Source organism: Typopeltis vanoorti, chromosome 3 (assembly GCF_054136105.1).
Source record: "Typopeltis vanoorti isolate ZY-2024b chromosome 3, IOZ_Tvanoo_1.0, whole genome shotgun sequence".
Taxonomy (NCBI): Eukaryota; Metazoa; Arthropoda; class Arachnida; order Uropygi; family Thelyphonidae; genus Typopeltis; species Typopeltis vanoorti.
The window spans coordinates 65,444,424-65,467,102 of record NC_143551.1 but is presented as its reverse complement, the minus strand read 5'-3'; the positions used below and the strand labels follow the sequence as shown (position 1 = coordinate 65,467,102).

At 34.1% G+C, this 22,679-nt stretch overlaps 1 protein-coding gene across 1 annotated transcript in view; it reads right to left on the bottom strand.

Moving 5' to 3' along the window:
- LOC150108222 (ubiquitin-conjugating enzyme E2-24 kDa-like) overlaps positions 1-22,679 on the bottom strand; it is a 219,033-nt gene that overhangs the window by 168,552 nt on the left and 27,802 nt on the right. The window contains exon 3 of the mRNA XM_090415670.1: positions 12,829-12,879. Coding sequence (XP_090271796.1) covers positions 12,829-12,879 — 51 coding nt within the window. The remainder of the gene's footprint in view (positions 1-12,828; positions 12,880-22,679) is intronic.

The following is a 22,679-nucleotide window of genomic DNA, read 5'->3' as shown; positions in this document are numbered from 1 at the left end:
TTTATTTGATACAAACCTCTGATGTATCTAAACGACACAATGAAAGAGAAAACAGTCTGCAAAAATAAATATGGGATTCAAATAACGTTAAAAATCAAATGAAAGATAAAATTAATTTTATGAAAATTATTCGAATTCGACCTACAGATTTCTAATAAGTACAACGACAAGAGAATTCGAGTAATTATTATTAATTTTTTTTTTCATATTTGGAATTTCAAAAAAAAAAGAGAAATTTCCGATTTTGCCATAACTATTCCGATCTAAAGTTGAAACAAAAGTTTAAAAATCAACTGCTTTCCCTCCCCCATTCAAGCAAAAGAATTGACAGCAGTATAATAGTCATAACAAAAGTATTATTGTCCAATTATTCGAGGATAACATGAATCTCTCTGCTGACTTTGAATAAGCTTCTACTGTTCAATTTAGTGTCATTGTTTCGCCAATAAAAGTTACTGAAATGAAGTGGAAAGTGCATGAATGACGTAAAAACAGAACAAGTGCAATAAACTAGCTTATTCATATGTACAATATATTAGTTCTACGATAAGCAACAATTTAAAAAAAAAAAAAAAAAAACACTGCAAGAAACGGATTTTTATACAAACATACCAAATGCTAAAATAGGTTGCCTCTTTTACAGAAACAGCTCATATAACGTGGTAACCAATGAAGCGTAGAATGATGACTGGTGAATATACATAACGAGCTACGGGGAAAGAGGGGAGGGGGATGATGAAACTATCATGAGAGGTCGTCGCTACAGATCCTCAGTGATAACGTCCGGTTGACAGTGGATCTGCAGACAGACTACTTTCTGAGTTAATGGTAATTGTGCAGAATGGCTTTATTTTTATGATCGAATTAGCCGAAAAGTCTTGCTTTAAATAAACATTGCATTGTAGGAATAAATTAAAATACGATATATATAAATTGATTAAAATATTTAAAAAAATTCTTAGCCAACCCACGATGCTAAATGTTTTAAATAGGTTTGCAAATGATCTTTCGTGGCGAGAGCAAAAAAAAAAAAAAAAATTAAAATCGATTAATTTATTACTACTTAATGACGTGATTTTTCAGAAAATATCTGCAACAAATTGACGAATTAGACTTCGGAAATCAGTTTATTGGGATTTTTAGCAATTCCGAACACACAACAGGGTTAAATAAAAAAAAAATTCTAAAAATGAGCTAAACGGACAAACTACAATCAGTTTATAATCAAATAAACCTTTATATACCTTGAGTAGTAGCATTTTAAAATAATTCACATATATTTTAAAATTTCAAAAAGAATAAAAGTATATAAATTCGAGTTAATTTGATTGTTTTCAAAACCTACAAATAACGGATAATTGCGCTGCGGCCCGAAAATTTTGTGGGAAAGAAAAATGAATGTTTGTTAAAGAAAACGGCACACTGGGTTTGCTATGAAGAAAGGATAGGATGATATCACCTGCCAACACTAAGGGCGTGTATCGGAATGAACAACAATAAAATGCCAAAGTGGTGGATAAGAAGGCCATACACCTTCAATGCATTTCGGTGAGTCAAATCTAGTTCAACAGCCACACTTTCAAGGCAACTGGAAGTCGGCAGAGGTTTCATGTTTTAAACAAACACTGAGCAGAAACTACTCGACGAGTTGGAATAAAAATGCGCAAAAAATGGGGACGTCCATCGTTTCTCAATGGAAACAACAATCAACTTGGACACGATCACTAAGTACACAGGGGCGCGCCGGCCATATGTGCAATGTGTGCGATGCACACAGGCGCCAGGATAGTAAAGGCGCAAAAGAGGAGGAAATATTTTTAAAAAAAACGTTTTTTTTAAAGTGATTTTTTTATTGGAGGGGGGGGATAGGGGTGCCAACTAAAGTTTTGCACACAGGCGCCGGACACTACTGGCGCGCCCCTGACTGTACACTCAAAACGAGCAAAGAGATTATCAGTGAAATCTTATGGGGAATGAAAAAATACTAACCTATATGAACGAGGGAACTTGACTACAGCCAATTCTAATTTCCAATACTTATTGATCTACATAATAATATATACGGTAACCTATAAAAGAAGTGGCCAGGTGCTTTTGCATAAGAAATGCAACATCAATTTCAGATATGTTCAAATGTCATACTGCTGAAAACAACATAATACCGGAAAACGGCTGTAATTTCCAAAGTTTGAGATCGGTTGTCCAATCTCAAGATATTTGTCTCAAACCACCTAAAAATTACAACTGTGTGAAGTCGAATAAGCAGAATGGATGAATGGAGAGAGAGAGTTACACAAAAGCTGAAACATGCAAGTAGGCAGGTTGGATATCCTCATTTCTAATCTACACATCCGGCTGGCGAGGAATAATGGGGTAGGAGGATAATAAAGGCTGTTCACAAGGTTAAGGATGGTGGACAGTGTTCGAACAAAAAGCGTTATTTTTAGTCGATAATGAAATGGATAACGAAATTATATCGTCACTGCTGTCTTTCAGGGACCACTGAGTGATGTTTGGTTTCCATTCATATCTCATTTTTATGTATTGTACAGAGAAGTATGGATTTCCTCTATCCACAAGCTGTTCTCAAGAGATAAATGTCCTTGATTCGGCACAGTTGTTGCCTAGTCCTGGAGAAGCAGTTTTTCTTATCAATATTTAGGCAGTGGATGGAATAAATAAAGTACTCTGAATACAACTTCAAGATGTTAAGCTGACTTCTACGAGTACGAGTCACCGATCTTCATTTTCATATTCATTGAGGTGTTGCAGAGTTCAATCTGTGTAGTCAGGGATACTTTTAAGATATCGTTCGTTTTTACAGGCAAATTCGCAAGCAAAGTACCTATTAGCTTCGTTATGCGTGTCCATTCGTGTCTGAAAGAATGCGTGTAATGATTATGATGAAACCAACATTTTTCACGGCACAAGTAATTTCAGTCTGTGAGTGATGTTTGCTCTGGACTCTAAGACGGTAAATGATTTTAATTTCTCCCTTGGAATATTAATCGCTCAGTGAACATATTTTGCATTAATCTTCTTACTTATGTTCATTGACATATTTTAATAAAGCAAACAACTTTGCAATGTTACATCGTGCATATCTTTCCTAGTTTTTTTTTTTTTTTTTTTTAATTCAAAATGAACGACACATTGTCGTGGCAACAATCTGTTCTGATGCCCTAGTTATATACCGTATTCCATTTGCTTTTAGATTTCATGTTGCAATATCGCTCAATGTCAACATATGAAAGGTTCATAAATAGAAAGAAAGATTAGTTCAATTGAATACATTATATTTAGGGATGCACTACTATTAACGGTTTGACACGTAAATCATGTGACCAACTTCTGTACGCCTTTATTAATTACATCACATCGTGCATACAAGTGCAAGTCTGCAAGATACTGTCCAAACAAACCAAAACAGGATGGTAACTGTATCTCTAAAACAAGATTTCCCGGATATCCTTAAATATCGGAGTAATGACACGCAATTTAATTCAAACTTTTATTAATTAATTTAAAAATTACCGCTTCTAGTTGTTTTTCACATAAGATAATTAATGTTCTTTAGTTAAATATATCATTTCCAATTGCACTATCTTTCCAATACTTTTTATATGACGCCCTCATCAACTACGAATGAACCCGTGAGATAAAAATGAAATGTGTTGTTTGTTGATATTAGAACAGAACACCTGACGTTTATATAAAACTCTATTAAGAAACAGGTTTTGTATAAAGCATCACAGGTCACCACGGAAACAGGTGTGCTGGGATAGTGAAGTAAAGCAGATGTTTCAACCTAGGAGATGAAAAAAAAAAAAAAAAATTATCGTAAACAGATTGTGAATAATAAGTCTTCGGTGTGTTTTGAAATCATATCTAAAAACTTGCCTATATGGTTTTTAGGTATATTTTTTGTAAACGGATTTGATAAATTTCAGAAGTGTTTATGTTTTTTCGCAACAAAAGTAAACATATAAATATTTAAGAATTAGGTCTAGGAGGCTCAACACCGTAGGCAGACCTGCAAATCCTAGTTTAGAAACAAAGAACGCTTCCTTGTTTTATTTTTACAAACATGGAAAAAATCGAACGGTGTGAGAACATTGTATTGTAATCCGATTCAGGTCCCCAATAAGCGGGATGTGGTCTTGGTTGAAGAGATGTGAGCTGCTATCCACTCGAACAACCACGCTAGCAACATCTGAAATTAGCAAAAAGTGCAAGCGATAATGATAACGTTAGCCTTTATTTTGTCATCTCAATTTATTCTGATCGAATTTTAATTATTTTTATTTTATAAAGGAGGTAAACTTGTAGGCAGAATCACTGCATACTGGGGGAGGGAGATTCCAACCACAGTTTAAAAATTCCTGCTTTTTAACTAAAAGGACTATAAAAACCGGTGGACCAATTTATTAATATACTTTTAATTTTCCAGGGTAAAGAAAATAACTATAATGAATCCAGAGTGTAAAGAACTATGCCAAAAATAAATTTTATCCGAAACATTACATCGATCGTACAAAAAAAAAAAAAAAAAAAAAAAGTTATTTTATTATTTACTTCGTATAGTGATTCAATGGCCGTACGGGAAGGTACGACACCACCTCAATCCCCCCTATTTTTATCCGGGCTTGGGACCGGCACAGCTGACAATTCAGACCTATGGCTGGAGGGATTGTCTTATGTATTCCTGACTGTATCCGTGTGTTCACGGGGCCGACTTGCTGTTTGCGGAATGAAAAAACCCTACTGTCCGCGCCCAAGATCGGCTAACTTGGCTATAGCTGAGGAAGATCCTTAAGCTCCTCTCGCCCCCGACGGGAATCGAACCTAGGACACTCCTTCCCTAGGTATATGGTTGCGAAGAGCAGTCTACAAATATTACTTTGAATTCTCTCGTTATATATCAGAAATTTTGACATATATAGCATATGGGTCACGGTCGAAGGACGAATAACCTTTTAAAGCTATGAGTTTCCTTCCATTAACTTGAATCTAGGTTTGTTGGTAAATTATAACCAAATACTAATAAACATATTGAATGTTTAAAGAAACTGTATTAAATATAATACAAACCTGCGTAAAAGTGCTCGAATTATGTATTCTTTACAAAACTCTTTCAAATAGGGAAGAATTGTTTTATGTTGCCTTTTTCTTTTTGTTCTCTTATTCTTTGTACCAAAGAAAACGAACATTTGTGAGCTCATTTAAACCGTGTGTTTTAAAACAAAGCATTTGTTTTTAAATCACTCTCTTCCCGTTAATCATAAATGGAAACGACCACAGCTGAGGGTATCCAGATTACAGTTCTGGCGTTACCCTAAACAATTCCCACTGTTTGTTGTCTGCAAACTCAAGGACATCCTACTGGGTTCGAATTACAATTTGAAAAATATGCATGAACTACACCTATACCAATGATAGCCGAAATCTAGCTGCCAAGGTATATTTCAACAATAAAATATAACCACATTAACATTCCAATATAAAGAGCAAACCACAATTTCATTAACAAAATTTGAACTGTAAGTCCAACATATTCAGCAAAATATGTTGGACTTACAGCCGTAGTAAGAGTGTGATATCATTGTATTATGTAAATTGCATGTGTTCTTCTGGCCGATTTGCCTGTCTTACAGGATGAAAACTCCTCCTGCCCTCCCCCCCCCCCACGTAAGAGATCGCAAAATGTGATGTCCAAGTATCTGCACGGAAAACCTTTAGTAAGTGCAATTATGGAATTTAAAAATGTTTGTTTAATGTTCGGTTATATACGAGCTGTACTGTCGACAGGGTGTAGCATAGAGGTAGCCTGCCTCAGGGCGTCACTTAATAAGGGCGTTCGTTCAGCCATATTGCGGTAGGCGCCGTATTACGGCGACGAGATAGTTTACAAGTATACTGCATTTAGTTTAGAACAGCTTATAAACAGTTTTATTGTGCGATATCCCCGTAGAGCAAACATTTAATTTATATTATGTAATTGTTTTGGATTACTGTTTCCCTTGTAATAAAAACAAAATGGCAATTGGAGATTTTATTACATTTTTGTCTTTATCCATTAGGGGCAATATTTGTTTGCCTCAGGGCGCAATCTAATCTGGCGACGGTCTTGTATACGAGCATTAGAAATCGAATATGGAGCGGGATGTTTTCTGTTTCGTTTCAAACATACTTTCCTAGAAATAGTCAGACAACACAAAGTAATTCGATATAGCGATCAACAAGACCGTCCGAAAAAATAGTTCTCCTGATTTATTCAGGTTAATCCTATAACGCCATTGGTAAAAATAAAACAAAAATTAAAAAAATTAGGCTGCTTGCAGAAAAAATCTAGCTTCGTTAATACCACGGTTAAATGATACAAACGTGTTGTTCAACTATGCGATACGACAAAAGTACATCCATTATCCATTTAATTTCGTCATTATAGCAGCAGGTGAATCAAGGCCAATGAAATTCTTTCCCGCCAAGGAATTCCATAGATTTATTTTATTCTTACAATCAGCGAACTTAACTGGTATCTGCAGTTGTTGGTTGATCATTGTTGTTATTCGCTAGCACGAGTAGTACCATGTAAATAAATGTAGTTTCCGAGAATAACAAAAAAAAAAAAAAAAAACAGCACTGTGAATTTATCAGTAACCCCATAAAAATAGCCAACTCATGATTAAGAACCATATCAAAACATGTGTCGAATGAGGTCTATCGGCATAATATATTTACACGCTAATGGAAAATCCATTACTTGATACGTTATTACTGACAACAATCTATTCAACAACAGAGCAATATTATTTTGAAATCACTTCAAGGCTATGTACTGTTTATAATCACTGAATATCTTCTAATAACTGGCACTTTTCCAGGAAATGGATTTTGTCTGCACCACTCCTAAGGCGTGAAGGATTGTTGAAAAATACGACTTCCAGACATCTCGGGTGAGTAAACTGTGCACGAAAAGGGCAGTATATGCTGACTGCTTTCTCAGTATCTATCAGATAGTGCAAAAGAATAGAAAGGGCGGTCTTCGTGAATTAATTTTTCCAGTGCATTATAATTAAAAATTCTAAAGCATACTCCATTGGATATAAATATTAAAGGGATAACGACCAAGCTGGGTTATAAATGAAGTGAAACTAGATATGCATTTTTGAAGACTCTATTATATATAGCTACATAAGTCCTGGCATGCTAATGAAATGTAAGGCAGAGTTTGTATCGTTTGATTGACCTAATTCTGCGAGCATCTAAAAATGCAATCTTCCGTGAAGTAGATAAAAGAAGCACTCGCAGCTGAAAGTCTCCACTCGTTTGGCGTTCACGAATTAACTCAGCCACAACACCCCGGGATTACAGTTACGCTATACACGCGTCGTCCTTGAGCTTTTAATCCTACAGTACTGTTTTCCCTTAGGGTAGCTGTTAGTGCGAGCAACTTCAACAGCATCGTAAAATAAATCAGGTGTAAATGAGACCTCTATTTCTTATACCGCACTGAAAAGTATCAAATAAGCAAGTATAAATTTTTGTTGATATTCCTGTAATGTCATTGTCTGCTTTCAAACAATCGTTATCTCTTCTCTTCGAAGAAATCGATCTCTGGAGAAAGAAATATAACCTAGAAAACTACAGTACTGTCAGTGACCTCGAGATCATGGCAGCCATTAACGGGAATTCATTTTTCTTTGTTTGATTTTTTTTTCTTTTTCCAAAATCAGCATTACGTATGCACCGCAGATGAATAGAACCTAACACTATTAGAATCTGTGTAGCGCATAAGTATAATTTTTTATACTTTTAATTTATGCGTTGATTGAGTATACTGTTCCTTTATTCAATGCATGAATAAGACACCCCTCCCACACACACACAGACAAAGTGTAATTATTAACTTATTACCAAAATGAAGGATGCTTGAATAAATTACATTTTCTCCGACAAAACCCAAATTCTATGATATTTACGGAGTGCATAAGGATAATAAATGATACTTATGTACTAAATGAAGCGAGCAGAATTTTCAAAAGTCGTTATTAGTTTATCATTATTAATTAACAGTTCAAGTAACAATTTAAATGCTATAAATGATTCACAAGTTTTAATGTCCTCTAAAATCAAAAATATATTTGTGCTAGAATAATGTGGAAAGTCGATCACAGTTAAATAGATGTTGTGGTATAAGGAACCACTTAAAGTTGCAATCCCCGATTTTCCAAATAGCAGTTTTTATAACAATTGATACAATAAAGTTCAATATACATAACATTTAAATACATAACAAAAAACACTATTTACTCAACAGCTGCTTAATTAAAAACTTATTTTTATGCATTGCATAAAAAAAAAATAGCACACTCTTACAAAAATCATTCATTTATAGCAGTATACTAATAAGGGAAGCGGGTTTGATTCACAGAGGCATCTCTTACACTATCCAGCTGGATATTCTTGGTGAAGTGACAAGAACACTTAACCAAGAAAGGTTCAAGACTTTCCAAGAACGATAAAATTAAGCGAAATCAGGTATTTTGTTTTAAAATATCGGAAGAGTTCATTAAGCGTTCCTTAATTTATAGCGTAAATCCAAAAAGTAATTATGCACATAGTCGGTCGTTTGCAACAAAGACAGGAGCGGTTTGACGAAAATAATCGACTCTTCTGACCTCATTGACACCACAGGTATCGCGCTCTATGGGGGCAATTGATTTTGTTCTTAGCATGGGCAATTGCGTAATGAAATTACATCATTCGGATGTCACTTAGTTTAGAAAAGGTCTGCTCCAAGTATAAATGTAACGACTGAGGTCAAGCTAGAAGCAGCAGGACAAAATTACCTTTTTATGTATCGATTACAGTAAGTCAAACAGTAACAAACACCGCAGGATGTTTGCTTCGCCGAATTATCTTCCCGTTTAACAAGCACTCCAAAAACTGTAGTAATGAGGAGAAATACATTAAAGCTTAGTCTTACATGTCTAAAAATATTGATTCATTCCAGAATAGGTACTCTCCTCTGATTAAAAAATAAATAAAATTAAATAAAAACAATTTAAACGAAATTTAATAATAAGTCCTTAACGGCAAATCAATCAATGTCAATCTCTCAAAGCCAGAGTACAAATTCGAATCATTTGCTTTCAATAAACACAATTAATAATACTTTCTAAACTGAAAATGATAACGATTATTCACAAACACAAATCGAAAACATTCTGTCAGCAAATCTTGATTCACATTATTCTACATATTTAATCTTAAATGATACAGCGACTTTCCGATCTTTCATAAAACTTCAGGAAATCCACTAACGTTTTACAATAATGAGGAGAACTACAGAAATTTTCAACAGTTGCTCTTTAAACACGAAGCGCTTAGATGCCCCTTCTACTAGCACAGTGTAAGTGACCTTATACCAAATTTCAGAACCATCCTTGAGAATATCTGGTAAAATCCTGACAGCTAGGGGTTCGTGATTTTAATACTCATTAAGGTAATGCTGATAACATGCCGGCCATTTCTACTGGGAACAAAATGACATTGGGAATCGGTATGAAGTGTTTATTAATAAATACATTAATAAATTTTCTACAGAAGTAAAGTTATTATTCATTAACTGTCACTAAAAAGATAGCTAATGACTCATTAATATTACCTGACAGACTAATCTAACCTGTCATGCCTGATAGTTTATTCCTATCGTCAATCCTACCTCAGTATTAAATATTCCAGCAAAATACGTTAGTTCCTTTGACTCATGTTAACCATGCAATCGTTATAAATACTTGCGACATAAAAATGAGGTGTGTGTGTGTGTGTGTGTGTGTGTGTGCGCGCGCGCGCAGATAGGCCTTCTAATACATACTACTTGGCATAATTAACAGATTAAGGTTTTAACACGTTGAGGGGAAAATATAATTAAAGTTGATTACAAAACTTTGCAGTTAATGTTTCTCTAATATCACTAGCATCAGAGTAACACAGACTAAAATAAATAAATAAACAAACAAATGAAACTATTGAAATATTGAAAGAGCTAAACCAGTCCCTAATAATGGAAATAGCAGAAAATATACAAATAAATGAAAAGAACATCTAGAACGAATGCTATGAAAGAGTACTCAAGAAGATGGCGAATTCCAGAAAAAAAGGAAACCGACAAAAAACTGGACTGAGACCAAAACTGGCCACCTGACCCAGATTCGTGATAGGAAGAAGAAAATTCGAATCCATTAAAAAATAGTGTTTAAAAAGACAGCAATATCTGTTTGATAAATCATAATAATAGTAGGATATTAAATTTAAATGTTCATTTTTTCAGATAACTACTACTTAAACGGGACAGACATGGAATCAGCTTTACTTAAATCTTGCAAATTTAGAAGCTCTGCAATAAAAACGTGTCATATCCTACCATTGGCCTGTATTAATGATATGGTCATCTAATCCAGACATACTAAATTGATAGAAATCAATGGATGGAGTTCGTTGTGTTCTTCACATCTGTCCTCAGCTGAATGCCAAGGTAAGGCCATATGAACAAAGAATACAGTACATGCACCAGAAAGAGACCAGGATTGTACTTTTGCTTTAAAAGCAAAAAAAAAAAGTTTTTGAACATGACAGAAATAGGCAGAAAACTGGAAACTTTTAAATATGAGCAACGTTTTCAGAAACATTTCTAACACATGGAATAATTTTCCCATTTTGATTCATATCAGATGGCCACTTAAGTATTCAGTTAATAATGGATATTTTATAATTATTTAAACAGATCATTACATATCTGATCAAATTCACATATTAATAAATACTATGACATCAATTTGCAAGGATTCTGATGGTGCCACACTTCTGACCAGATGAATAATGAGAGCCCACATGAATGCACCTTCCAGTGAAGGTTACATAGCTATAATAGTGTTATACAGACACACAAACTTAAAAACAAGTGCACCAGTAATTCTAAATAACACAATTCAACTTAATCTATATTCTTACAGAAAATGGAAAGCAATCCCAGCTGTGTTTGCTCAGTCTGAAGATGACACTGAAGATTCCTTACCACATTTATTCAATTATTATAAATGATTGTAATAATAATAATAATTATAATAAATATACATATAATAATGTTATATGTGATGCAAGAGTTTGTGTATCGTTATCAATTTCACTAATAAAATCGACCATACGTTAAATTGTTGCATTCCTATATATATATAGTAAAAATAACTCAGAGTTGTATTAGATAAGTTTATGCAGTATATAACATCACAGCAGGATATTAATTTATTTATATTAACTAGTTTTGCAAGTTCTTTGGTCTGCTTCCCAAGGTTAAACACAAAAAAATACTTTCAAAAAAGAAATTTAACATCTTTGAAAGTCACCTTATTATGAACTATACAGGAGTCAATATACTATATTCTCTCTCTCATATATTTTGCATACACTAACAGTTAATTCAAAATAATGTCTACAGCCCATTACCTTAAAACATCCGATTTCAAAAGGACCTTCTGAATGACACAGTTAATGCTCTACATATTTAATATCTTAAGTAGCCTGTTTCCTCAGAATAGAGGAAGTAGGCCAAAGAGCATGTGAAATTATTGCGATTACATGGTGTATATGCTACGTAATCTTAAGTAGCAACCAACACTTGGTTAAAAAGGCAGTAAACCTAATCATATTACACTGTACCATGGTTGGATTAAGATTAGATAATCTGAGATGTGGTCTAAAGATCAATGATAGAACTTTTTTTTCAAGCTTCAATTTTGAATCTAGTACTGAAGATATTCCCAAACATCACAGAGTATATACACTGGAAAACAGATGTTATCTGCTCAACTATCATTTGTAACGTATACTAATACCGTATTTACACGCCCTTGCACCCCTGATTTTACTTTACGAAAAAATAAATTAAAAAGTTTCCCATATAGTTCGCACAAGAAAAAAGTTAGAACTTTAAGAAATAGGCGGTGAATGTTGTTATGACAGTTTCAGATATTTTGGAATTCGGTTGAAGAGAATCAGCTTTTCAACTCAACAATCGTCGGCTTGCCTTTGTCGTTGAGTCGCGCGATCTTTTGTTAATACCGCACCAATCACATGCATAGAGATGGAAGCAACCAGTAGAGGAAATGTGGGAATGAGGGCATTGACTTCTCGATCTTGGATTGCGGAGGGGGGGCGGATTAAGAGACCATCATTAGAACTATTGTGCAACTGGATATTGAGAGCTTGGGATATGATTTCGCCAGAAATAATTAATTTAATTACAGAAGCATTGTCGCTAAAAGATTCAAATATATCGCGTGATGAAAGTGAGCAGCCTATCGCGTAAACCACGTTGATAATTAAAATTTAAATGCATTCATTTTATAAATAATGTGAGCAATTATAATGAATACTGAGGATTTAATTATAAACGTCGATTTAGTTGTTGTTGTTTTTTCTGAAAAACTTGAGTTTCCAAAAATCCCCGTATATATTTCGCATAACGATTTTTTAACTTTAATTTTGGAGAAAAAAGTGCGAGTTATAGTCGAGTAAATACATTATATCATTTTGAAAGCCTGAATTAGCTTCAATAAGCTCCATGGTTTCTATAGTTGAGTTTCTCCTAATTACACTAAGGTTTTAACAACCCCTTGTGGGTTAGATAACATTGAAAAAAATTAAACAAAATATCAGAATAAAAGAAATCTTTTGAAATGGCTGCTGGATAGACAACATCTTTCAATTTTGCAGTTTTGTTACTATGTAAACTAGAGAAATTCTGCAAAACAGTTTGACACTTACCTGCAATTCGGTGGTGGATCAAGGGTGATTTCTGCAAGCTCTTTCTGGATCCTGAAAACAATGAAGTCCGTTATATCTTATATTCAGATAATAACATTTATAATAAAAATCATAAAAAAGGCCATGGAGAAGAGATTAAGAGAGAAGAGACTAAATAAGCAGGAGAAATATTTCATTGATAAGAAACTGAGAAAACTTATGAAAAACTGTGCATAAACATATGTAAACACAAAATGCATTTTTTAAATATAATCATATTATCAGAGCTTATAATGCAACAGTTTATAAATCAATATAAGAAAAATGAAGAACCCTTCACTCTGGGCATAAATGAAAGAATGTCACAAATTTTGATTTTAAAAACTTAATAGTAATACTTTTGATTTGCCACAAGAATGATGAGATTTCTCTCATTTCATTTTGGATCCTAAAAAAAAGTCCGTTGTCTTGGTAGCAGAAAAAATTAAATTGTCTCTTTAATCTTTCTCGATGAAGCTAAACCATTCTGACTGGTTTAGCTTAAAAAATTGACTGGTTAACTTTAGTTTATCGTTATAAAAGAACTTGCTTTTGGCGACCAGAAAAGTATGATCCAAAACTCAACATCTTTCATCCCATTTTCTGCAAGTGCTTTTGGGATTCTTAAAAATAATAATAAAACAAGTCCATTTATACCTTATATTATGGTCAGATAATTGTAATTAATACTTCAGGCTTTCTAGAATACGTCACTGCGCTCTTTCTCAAGAAAAAAGAATTTTTTTCAAAATTACCAGAACAGGGTTAAAACTTAATTTCGACATCGCTCTGCCGACTGAGCAACACATAGCACGCTATGTTTCCCCCACGACAGCAGGTAGCGTTAAAAAATGTCTTCCGTTTTCTCAGCTTCCTCTACAAATCCGGTTAGGTAACGGAAGTACATGAAATCAATTGCATGAACTACAAAAAGCAAGCAGAAAATTTCATTTTGTATTTGCAGTTTCTTTCCGTTTGCCTCTTGATCCTAAGAGTGCTAGTGTTAATGATCTAATCTGAAAAAGATTGACTAACTCATGGGAAGAAATTAAATCGCCGTGTTCAAGGAAACATTCGAAGATATAATTAGAGGAATAAAAATTGTCATTGTTTCCAATGAACTTTCAAGATCTATACTTAATCTCGAAAGTATTTACTATTCTTAGGAAAATTAATTCGTTTAGTGACGAATTAAATGCCGCACGAAACGGCAGTATACAAAGCATCTTAGGGACAGGCTAGTTGTTCCCGCTTGAGGCGTTTTTTTATGTGACTCCCATCAACTAACTTTGTAAAATAAATGAAGGTTTTATTTATCAGTGTGTGTGTGTGTGTGTGTGTGTGTATAAATACACTGATAAAATCTGAAACCCCGCTCTAAAGTCAAAACATAGAACTCTTTCAAAGCCACTTCAGGCATTTAATAAGCGACTGGTGAAAATTATCTCCTACTTATATATTTAATAACATTCATCAAGATGGAATTCAAACCGGTCTGCTCTTTGGGGATGAGTGGGTACACAATCTAAAGAGGTTGTTATCTTCTCTTGATGTTAATGAATCTTCAGCCTCAGTAGTTCAGTCGATATAGACAAAGCCCTTTGGTTGAAAAGACCTGGGTTCGATTTCCGTCCATGACGTGAGGAATCTTTATCTGGTCTCTTGCGACTAAAGGTGAGTTGGCCGTTCTCATACGGTGGTGGAGGGTTTTTTCCCGGAAACTCGTATTTTTCGTCCCTCTTTCGTGTGTGTGTGTGTGTGTGTTTACCGGCAAACGAGCTGGTAAACACACACACACACACACACACACGAAGTCATAAATCCTTCAGGAGTGCTCAACCAGTCCTAAGGGACGGTTGAGGAAAAAGGGAGAGGAACCCACAAGAATAAGATAAGAATGAATCTTTTTCTAAAAATAATGGTTATTCAAGTTTTGAGCAAGTGGACAATTTGATCTATTGTTTTACCTAAAGTCGCATATAAGAAATGACAAATGAACTTTTCCCACTTTTACTAGGATAGTTACTTGCAAAAAAAAAAAAAAAAAAAAAAAAAAAAAAAAAAAAAAAAAAAACTTATACATTTTTGTATGTTTTATTAAATAAAAAAAAAATGTTTAATGTAAATTAAAAATAAATTAACCATCTGGAAAAGTATAAAATAATCAAACAGAAAATTCATTCATCAAGTTTATTTCACCATTTATACTGTAATATTAATCAAAATAAACAGTATATTTATCTAGGCTAACAACGGACAATTAATTGACAAAAAGAAAAGCGATTGTAGTAACTGCGAGAATTCATTGTTTAAACATGTTAAGCGTGAAATTAAAGCAAACATGGTGTTTGCATAAGTGCGAAGACAAGTGAAATAACAGTTATTGTATATCACACATCATTCACCTCTACATATCCTTTTCTACATTTTCATGCTAAGCAATATAATATGTTTGCCAAAATAAGCCATATAAAGAATTCTTAGAATGAAAAAAACGTACAATTGATTGAAAAAATGACTGTCAAACATTAATGCGGGTGAACAAAACGCAGGGTAAAAGTGAATAACATTCTAAAAGGGGAAAAAAATCGCTATAACTGATGAAGCGTCATGTAGAGTGCGATTAAGCAGTAGTTCCAGGATAATGGCAGTATCTTATTCATATTAATTTTAAATGACATTTCCATTTTACAATTCACAAAAAGATTGACGTAACTATGGAAACAACTGAAAAACTTGTTAAACGTTCTCGTTAAGGTTGAAAAATATTTATTCCTTCCGGAAGTTAACGTGTATACAAAAACATTGGCAAAAGCGTACATCTCGTTATCTGTGTTACATTGGAGTTTACTGTGTACTGATCGAGATTTCCAGTTTTGATAATGCAATAGTTAAAATCCTTAATAAATTCGTCATTTGAATTCCTTAATTTTGTACTGTATCAAATTAATTTGACATATCTCACACACAACTGCCAAAAATATTTTTAAAAAAAAATAATAATAATAATAATAATAAATCGTCATTGTGTATTTTATTTCTCTCGAAAATTATTCAATTCAATGCAAGATAAGCTTCGAAAGCCTAAAAGCTTAAGGTTACAACGTTGTAATCAGCTCGCTCGTTTTGCTACCCAGGATTGTCAGTATCCGGTCCCTTAACGATGTAGTCGACTCGTCCATGATTCATTGTTTGTGGTATTCATCCTTCACAACGTTTGACTGGTTATGTCGATATCGGTTAACACAAACTTGATACTGATCTATGTATATATCATTTGACTACATTGATTTTTTTTTTTATGTATTGAATTTCGATTCCGCTAACGTCTAAAGAGTAACAGGTTCAACCAGTGACGAAATGACATGAAACGGCTATCACGTACTGGGCAGGACAGCAAGTATTGATAGCATTTGGATGAGAAAAGCGATTTGACATCGTGAATAGGAAATTAATGCTGGCGAAGAAGCCCGGTGGTAGAGGCATGCAGGACAACAATTTCATTCGCCTCGTACCTAAATTAAATTAAATTGCAGTTACAAGAAGAAGAAAAAAGAAAAGAAACCTTCAAATGATTCCAACAAACTCAGTAAAGATCACTTCATATAACAAAAAGCGTACAATAACTTTTTTACAATTATAAAAGTAATGGCAAGTAAATGCCATTTACTTGAAATTATTTGTAACTAATTTGTAAGCTTTTTTGTGTGTGTTCACCGGTTGCTGGTTTTGAATTTCCATAGCAGCTGCTTCTCGTTCTTTATACTTCGGATGAAAGTGAACTCATTTGATAACTCAACCTGAATTAATAACTTGTGGATTATTCGTTTATCTTGAGTTATCAAATTAATTTAAGAGGCATTATTGAGACCTAGATCCCTCCTCTCTCTCTCCTTCCCCCGCACATGCACGGATAATATTGTTGTACTTTCCAATCCCTTCAAAAGACGGGATCTTCCTGAAGAATTTAAAAACTGAGTTTTTGGTTGTGGTTTTTGGGTGGCAGGTCTTACTTGAGCAATGTTTAGGGGGGGGAGGCTGAACTCTACCTAGCCTGGATTTCAATGGAAGAGTTTCTTTACATAAGCCACAAGTTAGCAGGAAATGTTCGAACACAAACTTCTGATAGCTGTGGGCGACCTAAACTTCTGGATGAAAGAATTTACTGCGACTATTTTCAGTATACCTCCTAACTCATTCATCCGTTTTGCAGTCTGACTATTCTGAATCTCTTTTCACAAATCAGGTTTCTATTTTTCAATGGCATGGCATTCGTTACAACTGATTTGGAATGCCTTATGCAATCGCAAGAACTGATTAGTGACTAATATGGCAGCCTATGATGAAGTTGACTGATTGAGAATAAGTAGCCATTTGAAATACAAGTAATGTACTTAATATATCACGTGGTTTGCACTGGTACGTAGTATTAGAAAACGACCTTTCCGCAAAAGTTTTGCATGACATCGTTAAAAGAGAAAATTATTAGTAGTAATTATATTAATTTAAATAACATCTATAACCTAATTCATGATTTTTCGATCTTCAAGTAAGTAACACGATAATTCTCTTCATTACATTTTGTGGTTCTGAGAAGTACTATTTTTAATACTTACATTTTCATCATAAACAGAATGCACAAAAATCTATGAATATGTTTATGAAGACTATGCTGCTGTTAATATAATATAGGTAACTATAATTTTATTATTTTTTTTAAATTATTTTTTATTGCATTTTATAAAAGGACTAGAATAATACAGTGACAACTAGTATCGTACTGAGGATGTTGCAAGTACCTTCGAATGTCTTTTGATGTATGCTGAGACGGTGAATCCACATTTTTTACACTATCCAGTTTTGAAATACATAATAAAAAAAAAAGTTAACATGCTTATATTTAAAAATAACAAATTATCAATTGCCGTGCATAATTCGCGAACTCTTGGAATAAGGAATCCCCTCACCAGGGATTCGCAGTTTGAGAAATACTCCAACTGTCATTTGATAGCATTTAACAATCCATTTGTCACTATATATACACTCTGTGTGTGTGTCGCATTGACAAGGATCCCTGTCACAAACAACTCGTTCCACCTCATCCCACAGATGACAAATGGAGTTGGGATCTGGTGAGCAGATACAAGTTTGGTGGTAAACATCCCCCCCCACAGTCTTGGAATTATTCCGAACCACCTTGTGATTTCAAACATTATACTTCTGGAAATAACTGGATGGATAAACTAAATAAGGAGGAATGCGCCTGGTCTACAACAATGTTCAGCAATGTCAACAGCATTTAGAAATTGGTGCACAGTGGAAGTAACACGTACAAAAAAATGTAACGCCTTCCTAATACCAGCTGGTATACGATGATAATGATTCACGCTATCGCCATATTATTACCCAGTACCGGTGTTCTCTGTCAGCTATTTCTGGTTGTTTTTAGCTGTCAAAAATATAACTAGGAGGCGGCCAATTGTTATACCCTATCTGTAACAGGTCTGACGCATTCTTTTCCGATGTTACTTTGCAGATCTGCTAAGTTCAGAAATTTATATTCCTATTGATTTTGATGAAAGTGTTCTTTTCCATTGCGTAGAAAAGAGCACTTGTAAATTTATATTGTTGCTAACAGACGTTTCGCTGTTCTGAAATGTTTTTTTTTTTTTTTCTGTAGCAATGCCAGAGTGCTCAAGTTATTCGGATTTTTTGGGGGTTTTTTTTATCTTTTTTACTTGCAAAAAAAAAAAAAAAAAAAAAAACATTCGTCTGACGTGCATGATCTCCTCACCAAGACATACTTCGGCTCTATAACGTCATCTTTGAAGCATCACACAAGATAACCACCAAATCACCACTGGCAATAAATACTGCATAATGCAAATGACAATTTAAAATTTTAAATTAAAAACGCTTGTTGAAAGTGGGACACCGATATTACATAAATCACTGCAGTGGCAAGAAAGTGTCAATAAAAGTCAATTCATGATCAAAATCATTTGTTTTCATTCTTTTTTAAACCAAAATCCTTAAGTAACAACACAGCATATATTTTCAACTTCTGCTCTGTTCTTGTTAAAATTATTCAGCGCAATACTTTTCCAAATTAAAGAGATTATGGACAAAAATTCGTTTCGACCATTCAGTTCACTGCGACAACTGAAATAATTCAGAAGAAACAAAGGATCTTTTAAGGAATAATGCAGATATATAATTACTGCATGGCAGACGGTTTCTTAAATACCTTAATCTTAATTAAAAGAATACTTATAAAAAGGCGATATATGCGAAGAAAGAATGTCCCATCAATTTCTATGCGAAGAAAGAAAAAAAAAAAACACTTGTATTCAGAAAGAGTTATTGACAATGAATGTAAAAGAAGTTCAGTCTATGCGAGAACAGCTTAACTTATATAGCGGCTAGATCCTTTCAATGGAGGAGAAACGTTAGTTACCTGTTATCAACAACTAGCACTTTCTACATAATGGCGCATAACCTGGTACAGTGAGCGGGGGAAAAAAGTTATTTTCCCCGCTCAAAAAAAAAAAAAAAATCAATGTATGTGTGCGCTCGCTATCAAAAAAATTCTTACACAATCATCACATTCATAATTAACAATTGACGCCTCCCCCCCCCCCCAGCATTCTTTACTGAGATAGTAAACAAATCCTGGGATATAGCGACTAGCCCGATGAATGATATTCAATACTAGCATAACTCGTAAAATTTAACTATCAAATTCGTGGACCACTTTACAAGAACTTCATTACGAAGAGAAAAAAATTGTGGTATACGATTTTTTATGTATATGAATTTGTACGAATATACAAATTTGTGATATACGATCGTTTCTGCTAAAAATAAAAAAATAAAATAAAGCAATAATGCTTTAAAATTTTTAAATTAAAAACGTTGTTGGTAGTGGGAAACCGATATTACGTAAATCACTGCATTAGTAGGAAGAAAGTGTCAATAAAAGAAAATTCATGATCAAAATCGTTTGTTTTCATTATTTTTAACTAAAACTCTTAAGTAACACAATACCTTTTCAACTTCTGCTCTGTTCTTGCTAAAATTATTGAGTACCATAATTTTCCGAATTAAATAGATTATGGACAAAAATACGTTTCAATCATTCAGTTCACTGCGATCACTGAGATAATTCTAATAACCCACTAGAACGTCATTAGTAACATGGACGTTCACTGACAGCGTTGGAATAAAAGTTTGACTTTTTTTGTGTGTTTCAGTTGTTAAGCGGTTTATATATTCTGTTCTCCATTTTTGCCATGATCAGTTCATAATCTAGCCTGGTGGAGTTGAAGTGAGAGGTAATTGGAGAGGTTTAAAATCTTTTTGCATATATCTGTCATATAAAACAAAGTCGCAGAATGCCTATGTGATTTATGGAAAGATAGTGTTCACATTATAGTTTAAGCCATAACTTTTGATTAAATACTTCTTGACACGCATTTTAAAGCGTTCAGAATGTCTTAAAAAGCTCTATGTTTCTATTCCATTTATGGAATGCACTTTTTATTCTTGTTCATGTCGAACAGGACTCCACGATGGCGCAAAATGGAAAGATGAGTGCCAAGTTATAATTTTCTCACTGGTCGGTTCAGCAATGATCAGCGCCGGTTTAGCATATTCTGACCCCTAAGAAAACCAAATTTTCTCTCTTTAATGGCCGATTCTGATAAGAAAATAATCATAATAATAAAAACTAGATCAGCAGCATATATAAAGTGTGGAATGGCCGCTCGAGAATCAATAATGATCCATTTTGGACAACTAACTCGATGAATGTGTTCCTAGGAATTCATCTGCAGACTTTTTTATTTTTGTCCTCTCCATGCAGATAACTGACAATCTTAGAGTTACCGATTTCTGTTCATTTTCTAGAGAGATTTATGTACTTTCGACAAGTGGTTCCCAATTGATAGGGAAATTTGGGCAGGAGCTCGCTCGTTCGTTCTTTTTTTCGACTGAAGAACAAGCGAATGATGGTTAAGGGTGGCGAAAAGTATGTAACAGGAGGCATCGTCGCTCCTAAACATAAAAAAATCAGCAAGTTCACTTTTCGTATGTTAAAACAGTGCCTATGCTTCTACGAAAAACAAAAAGTCTCTAAACTAAACTGCGTGCAAGATAGCAAACAAATTCATAATGTACCCGTTGAGCAGGTACCATTAAATTTCATTCCAAAGAATCAAGCGATAGAAAGCAGCAGTTACTGATCAGCAGCTTGAAATAAATCATGTAAGCAATTTTTTCTAATATTTATTCAGTTTGACTGAAAACGTATTTGCTTTAGGGCATCTAAAATATTCGCAACGATCAGTGACTCAAGAGAGAGAGAGAGAGAGAGAGAGATGAACTAGGCATAACTATAAAGGTGTAGATTCCGATATTTGCTATCCATACTTACAATATTATTTAAAAGCAGGAAGCTAGAATTCGTTAACTCATACGATATGTTGTTTTTATTTACTGTTATTCGGAGCGGTTTTGAATATATTTGTGAAGCTTTTATTTTTCGTATGATAACATAACCCTCAGAGCCTCCGCAGCTCAGTCGGTATAGACACCCTTTGGTCAAAGATCGAACCCAGGAAAGACCTGGGCTCGATTCCCGTCTATGACGTGAGGAACCTTTATCTGGTCTCTTTCGACTAAAGGTGAGTTAGCCAGTCTCATACGAAGGTAGAGGGTATTCATCCTCAGAACAGGCAAACCGCCCCGTGAACACGCACGGATTACGGTCATGAATACTTACGGCAATATGTGGAAGAGATAGGGTCCTCACCACATGTCGTTACACCCATAGTTAACCATGAGTAATATCATGGTAGTCAACCTCCTAGATAGGAGACGGCACATGAATGGAATGGAACATAACCCTCATATTTATGGGGAGTGGGAGGGCTGGATTTGCCTTATCATATAGCTACATTTGAGATATATGGGGATTTAAATTATTTGTTCTACACTACCAATTCGTGATTTTTCGAACTTTCGATATTAAGCTAGATATTTTAAATGCATGAAAAATTATTTTAAATAGTATTGCGGTTTAATAATTTTAAAAGAAATCTGGAGTTTTCGATTATGTACTATTATGTTCACTTTTTATTTAATTTCTTTTCCATCGAAGCGATCATTCCAGCAAAAAAGTTTATTTTTTTTATTGCTCACAGCTACGTATAGTAATTTTAACGAAACATATTTTCGATTGAATACGTAATATGCCTCAGCATTAAATTAGTTAATAAAATCTAAATCAAGCATGAAACAAGCAGCAAAGCTGTGTGTTCTACTCTAGTGTGGAAATATATTTTGCATTATTCTTTATTTTTTTAACGTCATTTTTTTGTTTTTGCTTGCATACAACATGTAATGGCTGTGAGCTTTGTAAAATAATTAAATGAGGAAGAATGTATATTGATAAAAGTATCACCATCCACTATCACACGCTCTGCTGTCCTGAACAAATCTAAAAAAAATTAAAGTTCTGCTACTTGCTGCTAACATAACCAGTATCTTAACCTCATCTTTTCTCTCTCTCTCTACTCTCCTTCAGTGGGATAAGAATAATCTTGTAAACTTCAATGCTAGCAAAATATAGTCCTGTCTTATTTCTTAAGAAGAAGGATGTCACTTCACTTCCCCTTAGTCTTGATACTACTGAGATCTCAAAACAATCAGATTTCTCTTCTTTAGCCGACTTGCACTGCTAGCCTCTCCTGCACAAATATACTCTTGGCTATATCATCTTTAGCATCCAAAAAACCTGGTGCACTTTCTTGCTCAAGTCTACTTCTTAATTG